A 15,414-nucleotide genomic window follows, 5' to 3' on the forward strand; every position below is an offset into this window, starting at 1 on the left:
AGAGATTGAGATACAATACGTGTAAAAGTGCCTGGTTTAACCCCGCATACATAATCAGTGCTTAATAAAAGGTAACTACGAAAATTGTTCAAGGTGAGCGTTTTCCCAAATCATTGTTTATCTTCTTTTCTCTTTTTGAGTTTATTTAAATAAGCACTGCCCCAGATACATTTTTTGGGTGGGCCCGTGACCTAGGTTTCCCATTTCTTTTTATTTATTTTAACTTTAAAGGAAACTAAAACAGAAGCTTCTAATAAAACCTACTTTGGAATTTGAATGGCTTTCTCCCTCAGCCTCTGTTGCTATGTCCTAGACAATAGTTGGGGAAGCATGGGACCAGGTGGCTGGGTTGTAGGGGCCCAGGAACAGCGGAACCCCTCTGCCTCTGGAGTGACCGTGGTTGTAGCCTACCTCTGCTGAACAGCTAGGACTTCACTGTCCACAGAGGCAGAGATGGATTTCTTGGGAGGGCCCGGAAGCTGGGGCCAGTCCCTTTACTCCACAGTCTGAGCTGCGACCTTGACAGCTCAAGTGTCCCTTGCTTTAAAATTTTTAATCTTGTCCTCAATCTAATTCAAAAGACAGATTTTTTAAAAAGTTAATTTTCTTCTGAGTATAAGTATTATATATGTTTCAAAAATTTTTTCAGAAGACTGGCAAGAAGGGAAAAAAGGGAAATCAGGAAGTTCCCCAACCACTATTAACGCCTTGTTGTTTTTCCTTCTAGGCTTTCTCCTATGCATAGATTTTATTTTTTAGATCGTTTACAATTTGATTTTTTTAAAATTTATTTATTTTTGCCTGCGTTGGGTCTTCGTTGCTGAGCGCGGGCTTTCTCTAGTTGCGGCGAGCGGGGGCTACTCTTCGTTGCGGTGCGTGGTCTTCTCAATGTGGTGGCTTCTCTTGTTGTGGAGTACGGGCTCTAGGCGCTTGGGCTTCAGTAGTTGTGGCTCGCAGGCTCTAGAGCGCAGGCTCAGTAGTTGTGGAGCACGGGCTTAGTTGTTCTGCGGCATGTGGTATCTTCCCGGACCAGGGATTGAACCTGTGTCCTCTGCATTGGCAGGTGGATTCTTAACCACTGAGCCACCAGGGAATTTTTTTTTTTTTTAATGTAACATAGTGACTTAGAAATATTCACTTATCATCAGCTTTTTGTAAATACAGTTTTAAGCTTTTATTGTGTGGCTTTGTCATACTTTATTCGTTTTCATATTCTTGCACATTTAGGTTGTTTCTTATTTTTCACTGTTTTAAGTAATTCTTTGATGAATGACTTTTTTTTAAAGAATTTATTATTTTTATTTATTGGCTGTTTTTGGGTGTTCATTGATGCACGTGGGCTTTTCTCTGGTTGCGGCGAGCGGGGTCACTCCCTGCCGCGGTGCGCAGGCTTCTCACTGCGGTGGTCTCTCCCGCTGCGGAGCATGGGCTCCAGGCACAGGGGCTTCAGCACTTGTGGCTTGCAGGCTCAGTAGTTGTGGCACACGGGCCTAGCCGTACCGCGGCATGTGGGATCCTCCCAGACCAGGGCTCGAACCCACGTCCCCTGCACTGGCAGGTGGACTCCCAACCACTGCGCCACCAGGGAAGCCCCAATGACTTTGTATATAAGGCTTTTCCCCCTTATATTTTGGATTCTTCTCCGAGACTGAATCCTAGGAATGGAATTATTGGGATGATTGTGAACATCTTTATATAATACACACATACTTGATGTACATAATCTGTCCACGGGGAGTTCTATCAATGTACATTCCTGCCAGCATATTTCTTGGCTTCTAGATGCTTGGTCAGTTCTTGAAACGTGAATGTTAATTGTGCCATTTCCCAATAAGCTTGCCAACACTGGATATTCTCATTAAAACAATCTCACTTGTTAAGTGAAAGCTTGTTTTGATTCGCTCTTTTTGATTAGTGGTGAGTTACGACATTTTTTCATATGCACGATAATCACATATGTATTTTCTCTAATAAACTGTATTAATGAAATAAACATGTTCTTGACACGCGTAGACCTCCGACTTTGCTGAACTTGTAGCCTCTTGAGGTGGCTATCGATTACTAGGCTGACCCTCCTTTTTCTCTAGATGACTGTGGGTTTATCTCTAACAGAGATGAACATTGCCAGTGCTTGAATCCATCTCTGCTTTTCAAATAAAATTCTTTATTTTCTATCTTTTAAAAATAACTTAAATTGTTTTTTTAAACTATTACAGAAATAACATGCTCACTAACCTTACAACATTTGAAAATGCAGAGAAGTAAAGGAAAAAAATCATCTGTATTCCCACCCTACTAAATACAGTTACTACTAACATTTTGTGCTTTTCTTTCTCATCTTTAAAAAAAAAAGTTTTTACACAATAATTGTAGCCTTTTCCCCCTTAACATCAACGTTGTAACATAAACACTACCCTGTGTTATTTCAAAACTTTCATATTATTTGTGCTGTGGGTCCTGAATGTTATGTTAATCTCCACCTCCCTCCACCCCACCCCCCCCCCCCACCCCCGACCAAAAAAAGAAAAACAAAACTGGTGAACAAGGAGCACCGATTTCTTGGTTTGTTTCCTGAGCTGTGAAAATCAGCCCAACTCCCCTTCCCCTCCTCTTCTTCTAGGGGTCTGAAGATTACGAGGCTGCTCTGTTAGAAAAGGCAGCCCTTTTGGCTGAGCTGCGCTCAGAAAACCTCACCAAGAGCACAGAGAACCACAGACTGCGTAGGAGCATTAAGAGAGTCAGCCGGGAGCTGAGCGACCTGCAGCAGGAGAGGGAGAGACTGGAGAAGGAGCTGGAGGCAGCCCACCAAGAGAGGAGCAAGGGAGACCGCATCACCCACGTGAGTGCCGCTCGGCCCTCGAGGTAGTGGGCAGGGCGCTTGCGCTGGCCAGGGCTCTTTGGCTGTTTTAGGGAGACAGATATTCATCGCCGAAAGCTTAGAAAAACCGGAAGAATATAAAATATTTCACTCACCATCTCATCACCTAGAAATGACCAGTCTTAGCTATTTGATGTTCTAGTCCTTTTATTCTCTCTCTCTCTCTCTTTCTGTCACACACATGCACACACACACACACACGCGTGCACATTATTGGTGCACATTATTGGTGTCAAGCTGAAAATGCATTTTTGTATTGTTTCTTTTTTTTTTTTTATTCAATGTTCTCCCTTTGGTGTGGGGCCGTCATGAGTGTTCTTCAAAAACGTGTTTTTTTGTGTGTGAACATAATGGTTCATCACTTGAATGTGCTACAGTTTATTTAACTAGTCCTTACTGTAGGATGTTTAGTTCATTATATATATATTTGCCTTATAACAAATGCTGCAGCAAACATCCTTGTACATAAATATTTATCCACTGATTATTTCCTGATAGAGGTATAATTACTGGGTCAAAGAGTATGAATATTTTAAAGACTATTTTATAGATACACCCAAATTGTTCTCCAGAAAGATTATACCACGTTGCCCTAGGTGAGAGTGATCTTTTTTTAAGACTACTCTATTTAGCGTTGGATGTTAGTATTTAAGAAATTCTCTCTGAGTTTGGTAGACAAAAAAGTTGATCTTTTACAGTTTCTGTTAGGTTTAAATGTAAGTATTCCGCATCCTGAGAGTCACGTCCAGATCCACAGCCTCGGTGCAGTCGGGTAGCACAGGGACTGAGTCTGAGTGATTGTTGACGCTCAGGTTAAACGAATTCCCTGCACGGGCGCCTGGGGCAGGCAGAGTCATTGGAGTAGAGAGCTCGAAGGAGAGCCCGCAGGTACCAGAGGTTAGTTCTCTGGTGGCTGCTGTTGGCAGGGACGGGACGTCAGGACCATAGTTTGAAATCCTAAGGCTGGCACTGACAAGAGGATTGAAATATAAATGTTTGTCTATTTTAACAGAAATTTTAATGAACATCAAGAGAGAAATAATGGAAACTTAGGAAAATAAGAAAATGTCGCCTATAATTCCACCACCCTCATAAAGTAACTCTGTTTTTCAGTATCACCCTTTAGTCCTGGTGCATTTGGGGCCCCAGTCCAATCAGAGGCTAAATGCTGTTGTGTGTTCTTTGATCACTTTCTCTCTCACGGCCATCTCCGCCTGTTGTGTAGGCTCCGGAGCAGTCATGCTGAATGATGCATACGCGTCATTGAATAGATTTCACATGATTTACTTAATAAAAATTTCCTGCTCTCTTGGACATTTTGGCTGTTTAAGTAATGCCACAATGAACATCTTTGGGCATAAAGGCTTTTTTTTTTTTTTCTTGAAATCCCAAGGATAGATTCTGAGGATTATACTAGTTAATCATGCTGCCAAATTATTTGTCCAAAGGGCTCACCCAGTTTATGATGCCACCAGCAGTATTGGTGTATACCAGTTTATTGCATGTTATTAAAAGACCTGATATTTATTCAGTGTCACTGAAAACCAAATGTGTCTAGTTGAGATGCTGATGGAAGTACATGGCATGAGCCCTGAATGTTTTACTTTTTCCTTAAGGGAGGTGAAAATGTTACACATGACAAAATGCAAAGCAGTGGAAAACCCGGAGCTAATTCATGCAGCTTACGCAGTCAGTGCGAAAGATCCTCGTGGGGCAGAGTAGTCAGGGAAGCCCTCTAGAGGAGATGACACTTCAGTTGAGTGGGCAGTGTGAGGTCTGAGTCGTGTGCCTCTGTGGATGAGGTAAAGAAAAGACTGGCCAGAGGGTCCTTCTCTAGAGGTCAGTTTTCATACCAATTCTTAGATCCTTCACTGTTGGATAACATTTTTTTTTTTCAGTTTAGTTTGTCCCCTCCATCCCCCTGTATCATATAAAAATGTTTATTCAATAGAAATTGGATTCGGGAGATACACACACACACACACACACACACACCCCTAGGTGTATAAAATATGTAATTGTTTCTTTACATTATAACTTACACTTGAAATGGCTATGTAACATTACATCACGTGGATACGCTGTAATGTATTTACCAATCCCTCTATTATCAGACAATGTTGGTTCCATAATTCACTTATTCATGAAAACTCTAGTGCTTCTAAAAGAATTCTGGACTGCTGTTGATAAGATTTATTCCTAAGTAACATGCATACGTCTTCATAAGGAAGCAAGGAATGCTTGGCAAGGAATGGAAGGGGCATGTGACAGTGAGAGGGAGAGACTAGAGTGAAGTATACTACGGGTGGGAGTTCTTTTTTGTTGTTGGGGATAGAAACCCAGCTTTAAGTAACTTAGGCAGAAAGGGGAATGCATTGCCTTGGGTAACTAAATGGCTGGAAGGACAGGGGTGACAGGAACTCTGCCGGGACCGAGTCCGTGTCTCTCTGAGAGCTGGCTTCTCTTTCTTTTTTTCTTTTTTTTTTTTTTTTTTTTGCGGTATGCGGGCCTCTCACTGTTGTGGCCTCTCCCGTTGCGGAGCACAGGCTCCGGACGCGCAGGCTCAGCGGCCATGGCTCACGGGCCCAGCCGCTCCGCGGTATGTGGGATCTTCCCGGACCGGGGCGCGAACCCGTGTCCCCTGCATCAGCAGGCGGACTCTCAACCACTGCGCCACCAGGGAAGCCCTGGCTTCTCTTTCTTGCGTCCTCTTACTCCAGCTCCAAGTGGTTGGACCCAGCATTACCAGCCCTGCTGGGATCACAGCTCCCCAGTTTAGTAAATGAGATGAAGGAGGACTCTCACACCCCACTACCCCTGTTGTCCCCTGGTCTGGAGGGCCAGACAGGTGAGGTATCGAGAGGCCCAACTTGGGTCACATGCTCATTCTTTGTCAGAAGTGAGTGTGTGTGTGGTTGTGCGTGCGTGTGTGTGTGTGTGTGTGTGTGTGTGAGAGAGAGAGCTCGTGTATCATCACTGGCAGCTTCCCCTAGAACCCCATGTTTGGAGGGAGTGAGCAGTTATCCAGAGAAGGCGCGGCTTTGTTTCAGGGCCGTGGGCACCAAAAAGCAGCTGTGCCTCTGGATGCTCACATCAGGTGAGCCTGCCTGTGACTCAGGGCTTCCTAGTGTCTCATCACGGCTGCTTTTCTACATCGAGTCATGCACGTTTCTGACAAGAGGATCTGGCCGTGCTTTCTTTCTTTTTGAGCATGTATCGCATCACAACAGTACCTCTGCTTAACTTCTGGTTTCATCCTAAGAATTTGACTGTGTCCATCTCGTGAGCATGCTTCACACCCGATCTTGGGGGCACTGGCCTGTTCAGCGTCTGGGGAACCCTGCTGGGGATGACTTTGCCTTATGGTGCTAGGACGCATGCAGAGGTAGAGTGTAACCCACCAGCCTTGCATGGCTTATCAGCTGGTTCTGTTAACTAGGCTCTTTAATTAACTAGAGCCTCCCACTCACCAGCTGCTATTGCTGTTGCTTTTGGATTGAAACAAACAAAACCCCAGGCCTTTTGGTGGCCCCTGTGTCTGGCTTGGCAATGGAAAGGACTCCCATTCATGCATTCAGCCACATTGAACGCTTTGTGCGGGCCCTCAGCTCTGCCTGGGGACAGTTCCGGGACGGAGATAGGAACAGAGTAACCACGGGAGCACAGAGCAGGATTGGAGAAGGCTCCCTGGGAAAGTAACTTTCGAACTGGTTCTGAAGTTTGAGTTGAAGGTTACCAGCTAGGCGAGGGAGACGAGAGTTTCGTATAGGAGGTGAAGGTACACAGATGTGAGAGAGTGTGGTGTTTGGGGGAAGAAGAGTTTGGGGCTGTAGTGAAGGGTGGCTTTAACCTAGAGAGAGGCTGAATTGTAGAGGGCCTTGGATACAGAGTTTGGGAGTGTGGACTTGACCTGCAGGCAGTGGGGCCGCTGTCGAGGGGGAGTTGAGCAGAGGATTGTTAGATTTGCAGTTTAGAGAGACTTGTCTGATGGAGGTCTGGAGAATGGGTTGCCTGCAGAGAGCCCGGAGACAAGAAGATGAGAAAAGGTACGTGACGTGTGTCAGGCTCCGGGAGGTCGGGGATAGAGGGGAAAAAGAACCTGCTCCTCTGTAACGGCGCCGCTCAGGTGTGGCTTCTGGGCTGTCTGGGTGCATAGTAAGCTCCCCTCCAGGACTCGTGAGTACTCAGCATTTACTCAAACTTCACTGCATCCCACAGGTAGAGCTGAAAAACACCGGGAAGAAAATGTGTTCCAAACACTGGTCTTTTTCTCAGTCCACATTCAGCTCAAGCCTCAACACCCTCTGTTAATGAAAACTGCTGTTACAGAGTGATAGAAATGAAGCAGATACGATTTCTTAGGCGTATTCTTCTCCAGTGCACTTTACAGTTAATACAAGGACTGCCTGTCTTTCCCTTGGTGCTCACAGCCCTGTGATTGGGCATACAAAAGGTTTTTCCCATTTTATAGATTAATCAGAGCCTCAGAATTTTTGTTTTTCTTTAATAAATTTATTTATTTATTTTTCGCTGTGTTGGGTCTTTGTTGCTGTGCGCAAGCTTTCTCTAGTTGCAGTGAGCCAGGGCTACTCTGCGTTGAGGTGAACAGGCTTCTCATTGCGGCGGCTTCTCTTGTGGAGCACGGACTCTAAGCGTGCAGGTTTCAGTAGTTGCAGCACGTGGGCTCAGTAGTTGTGGCTCGCGGGCTCTCGAGCGCAGGCTTAGTAGTTGTGGCGTGTGGGCTTAGTTGCTCTGCGACATGTGGGATCTTCCTTGACCAGGGCTCGAACCCAGGTCCCCGGCACTGGCAGGCGGATTCTTGAAATTTTTTTTTTTTTTTTTGTGGTACGTGGGCCTCTCATTGTTGTGGCCTCTCCCGTTGCGGAGCACAGGCTCCGGACGCGCAGGCTCAGCGGCCATGGCTCACGGGCCCAGCCGCTCCGCGGCATGTGGGATCTTCCCGGACCGGGGCACGAACCTGCGTCCCCTGCATCAGCAGGCGGACTCTCAACCACTGCGCCACCAGGGAAGCCCCGGAGCCTCAGAATTTAAATGGCTTGATCATGGTCACATAGAAAGTGATAAATATGTGACAGGGATCCAAGTCTGTGGACTCTTAATTTCAGGACTTCACCTGAGATACCATGCTGAGGCTGTGCCAAACAATATTTATGTTAAGAATACTGTGCTTTTAGCAAAAAGGAAGATTGATACAATTTCAGCCTTTCAGCGGACTACAATAATCCATTTTCAAGACCACCCAACTTGAAGTATTTTGGTTATTTGAAGCTTTCAGACTTGTAATTTCTTTCTTTCTGTGTTTCAAAAGCATTTTCAGAGGTTTATGTAAAGTCATAAAATTAAATGAGATTAAAGGCATTAGGGTCACGGAACAATAAGGGTGACCAGTGAAATGGAGGCAGGTGAGTGAGGAGAAGTGCCACTTGTGAGAGCTGCCACAGTGCTGAAGAGGGACTTAAAATCCAGCTGGGGCTCCTGGCAGCGAAAGTGAAAAGGGAAATTCAGTTACAAGGTCTCTGGTGTCTATAAGAACACGTTAAGGTAAAGGGACAGCTTTTGCTGGCACTGAGGCCTGAGGGAAGTATTTCCTCCGGTGGGTTTTTGTAAAGAGTTCTCTGAGCAGTATACAGACTCTTCGACAATACCCCATTCAGTAGAAGCAGTTTTGTACAGGGCCAGATCAATGTCACCCAAGTCTGTTAAGCTTGTAAGTATTAAGGTTTTCAGTCCCTAGGACTCTCTCTAGCTGTTTCCCATTATTTTCGTTTCTTGGACAAGAATTTTAAAATAAGTGGGAAATACTGCAGCCCTGTTGAGAGATGATCCCCAACTCAAAGCCTTTGCAGTGGTCCCCTGTCAAGCAGTATGGGCTTTTGTAGCATTGCCTGAATTCTTTCTGATGGCAAGCCAGCCTCTCTTGGATGTGATCAAACCATCCTTTGCTCATGCCAGAAACATGTATTGCCGTCTCATTGTGCCTGCTTTTGAGCATTTTGGAGGGAGACAATGCCTGTCTGAAAATGCAGCTTGGATCCGAGGCATCTGGATTCACTGTGTCTGATGGTGCGTGAACACTGAGATGTTGGCTGTGAGAGTCAGCTCATTGTTTGTTTGTTTTAATTGCCTGTGATTGCAGTGACCTAGTAGTGCCAGGCAACTCAGCACGTGTGGTAATTTGCAGTTTGCTCATTTGTTTATTCAGGGAACATTTATTGAGCACTTGCAGTGGTGCAGGCACTGTCGGTAGGCTCGGGTGAATCCAAGCTTTGGCCTCTACCTCGGAGTCTTTTATGAAAAGGAAGGTCAAAAAGTGAGGGTCTCACGGGTAGATTCCCTTCATTGTGTTATACCTCCTTGCCACCAGAGGGACCCACATCCCTTCAAAGAAATTCAGGAGGCCTTTGCAAAAAACAAACAAAACCCCCCCAGTATTCCCAAGTCGGTGTCCTAACTGTGATGTTTAAAGTGTCCCAGCTTCTGTGGTCTAACAGGAATGCTGCTTGGGTTCTCACATCTTTGCCCTCACATCCCTTGTTTGGCTCCAGAGACTCAAGGCACGTGTGTGTGTGTGTGTGTGTGTGTGTGTGTGTGTGTGTGTGTTCAGGTGTTCTGTGTGCTGCTCGGGGTGGGTGCAGGGAGGAGAGGAACAAGTCATAATCTTTTTCTTCTCCTTTATAAGCACCGTTTATTAGACATTGGTTTAGCCTGTTCCCCAGACTGTCTCATAACACTCTCATCTGTTACGAGACCTGTCACCCACTACTCTGACAAGTGTGTGCTTCAGTACCTGGGCCCTTCGCTCTGTGGGGATGCATTTGCTGGCTACAGCCCAAAGATCTAATTAAAGTTGTACCCGTCACCCAGCTGGCTAATCCTGTGTGCTTTGACAGGAGCGGGTTTAATTTCAGGGTGGCTCAGCCTGAACCCCTCTGGTTCTCACGTGTGTTTATTGACGGATCGCTCCAGATGAGGTTGCGAGAGCATTCAGGACATCTTTTGGTGAACCGTCATCAAAACCTGGCATTTGGAGACAGTGTCTGTAGGCTGTAGGCTAGTTGGTTTAGGGCTAAGACCACAGACCTGAGGTAGTGTGATTTTTACCAAGGGTCAGAGCTCCCCCTGCCCTTTTGCTTAAGGTCAGGTGTAAAGATTTTGAGTCGGTATCCTTGTAGAATGGGCAGTTTAAATGACCTGTGTGGGAGAAGTTTTGTCTTGGCAAATTCCAGTTTCTCGTAAGAGAGGCACAATGCAGAGACTTGGGAGTCAGACCAGATCTGGATCCTGGTTCCATCGCTTGCTAGCTGTGGGGCTGGGAACCAGCTACTTTGCCTCTGCAGACTGTGGTGTCCATTTCTTGTCAGAAAAACAGATATCAGTTGTGAGGATTCTATGAGATAAGGTATAGCACTTAGCGTTATATCCGGTGCATCATAAATGATCAGTAAATATTAGCTGTTTTGTTGATGGTGATGACGTCACTGCCTTGGGTGCTAGAAACTTAGCGATTTAGTGGGTATATTTGGGACAGGGGCAAACAGTGCCGGACTTAGGTTGGAATCTCAGCGTCAGCAGGTGCTTAACTCTGAGCTTCCAAGCCAGTTACTTAATTTTTCTAAACTAATGTTTACTCCCCTAAAATGGGGTTAATGATATCTAATTTAGGATTAAACAAATGGATAATAAAATTTAATGCAGGAGTAAATGGCTACTGTGGTTCCTGGCTCATAGAGGGCGATGCTTATTACATTAGATTCCTTCTTTTCCTTCCTCTTTTCCTGCTTTTAATGGTGTGGCAGGTGCTGTCTCAAGACTTGGGGTGACACAGCCCAGCCCGCTAGACTCTCTGACAGGCGCTGCTGACTCATAACTGTGTTCTGCCTTTTCACCAGTCCAGGCAACAAAGCTGTAAATTTCTTCGTTGATCAGCACTCACCTCTCCTCTGAAGAAAGTGCTCGTCTGTTCCTTTTCAACTGATTAATCCCTCTAGGAAGGGCGTCAGAACCCTTTTGAGTGACAGGCCCTGGGTGTGAGTGGCTCCTGCGTGGGCCTGCTGGGGAAGCTGTTTTAAAAGGCTGTTCCCATCACTTTTCACAGGGTATTGCTGTCGTGTCTCTGGGGTGCAAACAGAGGCTTTCCCTTATCTCTGGTTCTTCCTTCATCATTTCTGTGCTAGGTTCTGTCCTGGGCACTGAGAGTACAGGACTGAATCAAGTCAGACACAGTCTCTGAAGGAATCTAGTAGAGAAATATAAAAGAAATGCAGACAAGAGCTGACTAAAGTATAGCGTGATGAGGGCTGATAGAGGGATGGCCCAAGTGCTTTGGGAGCACAGAGAATGCAGCTGTGCTGAGAGAGGTGCCGGGGAGGGGGAGGGAGGCTTCACAGAAGAGGTGGGTTTGAGCTGAGACCTGAAGGCTAAGTAGCAGTTTGCCTGGGGGTGAGGGGGACAGGAGGTGGAAATGCATTCCTGGTAGAGGGAAGGCCTGTGCAAAGGCTGGGGCGTGAATGAGCCTGGCACAGGGGGAGCGGGGAGGGGGCTGGAGGAGAGGGCAGGTGGGGTTTTAGAGACGTGTGGTGCCTCGCCTGGCGCCTGACAGCTGGGCCTCGGCCCCCGCACAGCTTGCGCTTCAGCACCTTTGTCCGTTCGTTCTTCCCCAGCTTCCTGGTGGAGCCTACACGGAGCTCCCTGCTCAGAACTGCTCGCAGCCAGTACCACGCATGTTTGTTGGTCTCTTTGGCAAGGACTGTCTCATTTCAGTGGTTTCTGTTTATTTATTTTTTGAGCATATGAATTCTTTGTTCAAGTGAACTCTTCTGGAGAGAAAACATAGAAAAGTGGAGCTGCGCAGGGTGGGGTGGGGTGAGGTGGCAGGCCTGGGAGCCCCTCTCTCCCCACCTCGCCCCGCTCCTGCCTCAGCCCCCAGCAGCCACGAAGCTCCGTAGAGCGTGGCTGGAACGCCAGTATCTCCTACTAATTCTGGAGATTCTTACATCACTGAGTTCCTGTACCTCATTAAGATTTTGGAGAAGTTTCCTTTGTATATTTAAAGGTAGCCACTGAGCACTTTGACAAGCTTTCTCACAGTGAAACCTGATAAGATGGAAATTTGATGGATGAGAACCTTCTCTCTCTCCATCTGGCTAGAGATAAAACAAACCAGCTGCCTGGAGAAGGGAGTGTGAGGGCCTGGCTTTTCATTTCTAACGTGATTCTAAGATTACAGGGATATTTTATTTTCATACAGCCCACTTAAAAAGAAAGAAGAAAAACTGCCCTGAGAGAGCTCTGATATGCAAAGGCAACGCTCAGCTCAGTGTTGGCCCAGAGTGTGCCTGGGAATCTTCAAGGAATATGGCCCATTTGGGTGGAAATTGAGGCAGCTCAGTTCATGGCATCATGCAGACTCGCTGGGGCCATTCTCACTTTAAAGCAGGATGGTGGTCTGGTGTAGGATAGGGGTCTTCAAACTTTTTCCCCTTGTCTCTTTGTTCAGAAGCAAGTAAACAAATGTACGTAAGGGAGCTCTGCAGATTCCTGCATTAAAACCAAATATAAATTTCCATGCTTTTCCCCAGCCAACCGACTCAGTTTCTGGAGGAAGGCCCGGGAACATGTAGTTAGATGATGCTGAGAGCCGGCCAGGCTCGGGCATTGCTAATCCGAGGGCTTCGCAAGTTCGGTTTGAAAAACCACTAGTTTAGTAAAAAGAACACAGATAGACCTGGTTTTAAATCCTGATTCCACCACTTTGTACTTTGGTTAAGTTGCTTGAGCTCTCTGAACCGCAGTTTCCTGATTGGTACAATGGGTGTAATCAGAACCTCTACTCTGTAGGGCTGCTGTGAGAGGTGGATGAGGTGTGATGGAGGTAAAGTGCCCAGCACTCTCCCAAGTGCTGTAGAGGTTTATAGAATAAAGTGGTGGGTAACATTTTGGGAGGGTGATTGCTGAGGGCCAGAGTAATCAGGGAGGGCTTTGTTCGAAGGGGTGGCCCTTGGATTGGCCCTTGTAGGATAAGCGTGCTGTCTCCAGGCAGAATTGGGGAGATTTTACTATTTTGTTTCCAGATGGAGGGGACGGGCTGGAGGCAGGTGGGGGCCTGGAGTGCTGGTGGAGCAGTTGGGTGAGATAAGGCTAGGTGGAAGGTAAGCTGGAGCTGCTGGAGGGAGCCCACCGGAGGGAGCCCAGAGTGACCGCTTGTTAGGAGGCTTCGTCCTGCTGTTAACTCAGAGTCCCTGAAGGGTTCTGGGCAGAGAGGTAATGATCAAAGGAAGGCATGTGGTTTGGTGGGTGAACGCAGTCAGGAGAGCACGTAGACAGCGGTTGCCGTTGACCAGATGGGAGCCACGTGCTGAAGAAGGCAGTGCGGTGGGCTGGAGGGAGGGAGGGGGTGCTTCTCTCTCTGCCCCCAGTGCTTCAGCTTCGCCCATCCTGCCTTCTGATGCCTCCTCCAGGGAGGAGGAGGGGCTGATCTGGTTAATCAGAGTCCAGGATATTCACTGGGCCGTCCTTGCTCCTGGGTTACTGTACCTTAAGAACACAGCTTCTGGATTCTTCCGCTTTCCTGCTGCAGACCTAGCCAGGCTTGGCCCTTGCTGGGCTGGCTGACGTCCTCATTTCCTCAGTCGTCTTCTTTTTCCACTTCTGCCTCTACTTGAGTAAGAGGACTCGGATGGCTCCCTTAAGCTGCATATCCCCTCCCTGTTCCCCCCACCCCTGCCCGCCCCCCCCCCCGAAAAAAAATAAACAGCCCTCAATTTTATTAGAAAGCTCTACTGTGGTTATGAGATTGTCCAGACTTGTACTTTGCTTCTCAGTCTGCGATTGTTTCCTATGTTCAGTGCCTCTGAGAACTCTGGGGGTGTGGGGAGGGCAGTAGGAGTGGATGGCAGGGCAGGACTTGGGCACTCGTGGCCATGTAGGAGCAGCAGAACCTCACTCTTCATCTCTCACGGGCTCTGTGTGGAGGATGCGCTGGACCTTCAGGCCTGGGTCTCCTGTTGGATGAGGAGGTGTGTGTGAGAGGCAGGGGGAAGAGCTGAACCTTGGATGGCGATGCTGTGCCCAGACGAGGAAGCGTGGGAAGAGAGGTCGTTCTGGAGCGGGGGTTGGGGGCTGTAGGGAGAGGCGGAGGTGACACAGTATTGTTTCCTGGGCACCTGCTTCTGTGCCGGGCACCCATCTCTCAATTAACCCTCCAAGGATGCTAGGAATCTATATTAGTATCTCCATTTACTGGAAAGGAAACAAAGATTTAAGTTATCTATCTCTGGCCGCACAGCTAGTTAGCAGTAGAGCCAGGATTCAAGGCTAGGTCTGCCTGTCTTCACAGCCCAGAAATATTGAAGGAGGTTTGGGGAAACCACCCAAGTTTATCAATTTTCGTTTCTGATTGTTTTGCTCAGGCGAGACATGCCGTTTCCATACCTCCCCTAAACATTTATTATAACTCTGCTGGTGCCGAGCCCATGAGCCCATCAGCTGTCTCTGTGTTGCCATGGCAGCCACTCCTCCTCAAGGCCACCTTGGCACCCATTTCCCCCCTCCCTGCACTGGTCCTTTGACTTCAAGCCTTCTCCGACTGCTCTTCATGTGAGGTCCAAGATCCTTGGTCCTGCCTCGTTCATTAGCTGGTTTATTCCATCCATCCCAAGTCCTTGAGAAACTATAAAATTAGCTCCGGGGAGTGGACTGTTGACCAGTGGAAGCCCGTGTCGCAGGGTGGTTTTATACTTTCTTTGGTTTTACCAGTAGTGCAGCTGAGTGGGAAGAGTACAGAATGTGAGGTCAAACTGACTTGGGTTTGAATTTCAGCACCAGAACTTTCTTGTTATAAAGCTTTGTGAAAATCTTTCAGTCTCTACAAGCCCTAGGTTCTTCTCTGTAAACACAGGACTAATAATACTTACTGTGTAGGCAGTTTTAAGGGTTAGAGATGTTTTATGTGAAAATACCTTGGCCTTGGTAAATAGTAGTTCTGTTACTAAGCTTATAAGAAGAGAAACAGTTTGTACCCTTTGGTGTCCTGACTTTCCTTGAACTCCTGATTTACGCTGAGAGCGCTCTACCCCCCAAAATGTACACATGAACAAATTTCCATGGACTCCCAGGGGCCGACCTGTTCAGTGGCCCTCAGGTTAAGAACCCCCCAATCTGGAGGAATGACAAAACTATACGTCCTTGGTGGGATCCTGGAGCAGGTATGTTGTTTTCACGTTGTCAGCTCTATTAGGTTGAGGGACATATGGGGGAGAAAAGCAACAACATAGTGGCTTTTATCACGTAAAACATGTAAGAAGTTGTTAACCTAGGTTGCTGAATTAAAAAAAAAAAAAAAGAACTGGAGAATGGAATAAATGATTGCCGAACACACGCACATAGACAAAAACTTGACCAGACATCAAAATACGGGTCTGATAGGTGTTTTATAAAGGAGGGAACTGAATCTGGGAAATGATGTTAAGTGGACCTGTAATTACTGTGCATATGAGCAGTGTATACTTTTTACTTAG

At 46.9% G+C, this 15,414-nt stretch overlaps 1 protein-coding gene across 3 annotated transcripts in view; it reads left to right on the top strand.

Annotated features, from left to right (window-relative positions):
• Positions 1–15,414, top strand: part of CDK5RAP2 (CDK5 regulatory subunit associated protein 2) — a 181,933-nt gene that overhangs the window by 58,846 nt on the left and 107,673 nt on the right. For 2 of the 3 annotated variants that reach the window (XM_030858863.3, XM_060300553.1), the window contains exon 12: positions 2,621–2,839. The exons of the other annotated variant lie outside the window; for it this stretch is intronic. In XM_030858863.3, the coding sequence (XP_030714723.2) occupies positions 2,621–2,839 (219 nt within the window). The remainder of the gene's footprint in view (positions 1–2,620; positions 2,840–15,414) is intronic. 3 annotated transcript variants of the gene reach the window in all.

Source organism: Globicephala melas, chromosome 6, assembly GCF_963455315.2.
Source record: "Globicephala melas chromosome 6, mGloMel1.2, whole genome shotgun sequence".
Classification (NCBI taxonomy): domain Eukaryota; kingdom Metazoa; phylum Chordata; class Mammalia; order Artiodactyla; family Delphinidae; genus Globicephala; species Globicephala melas.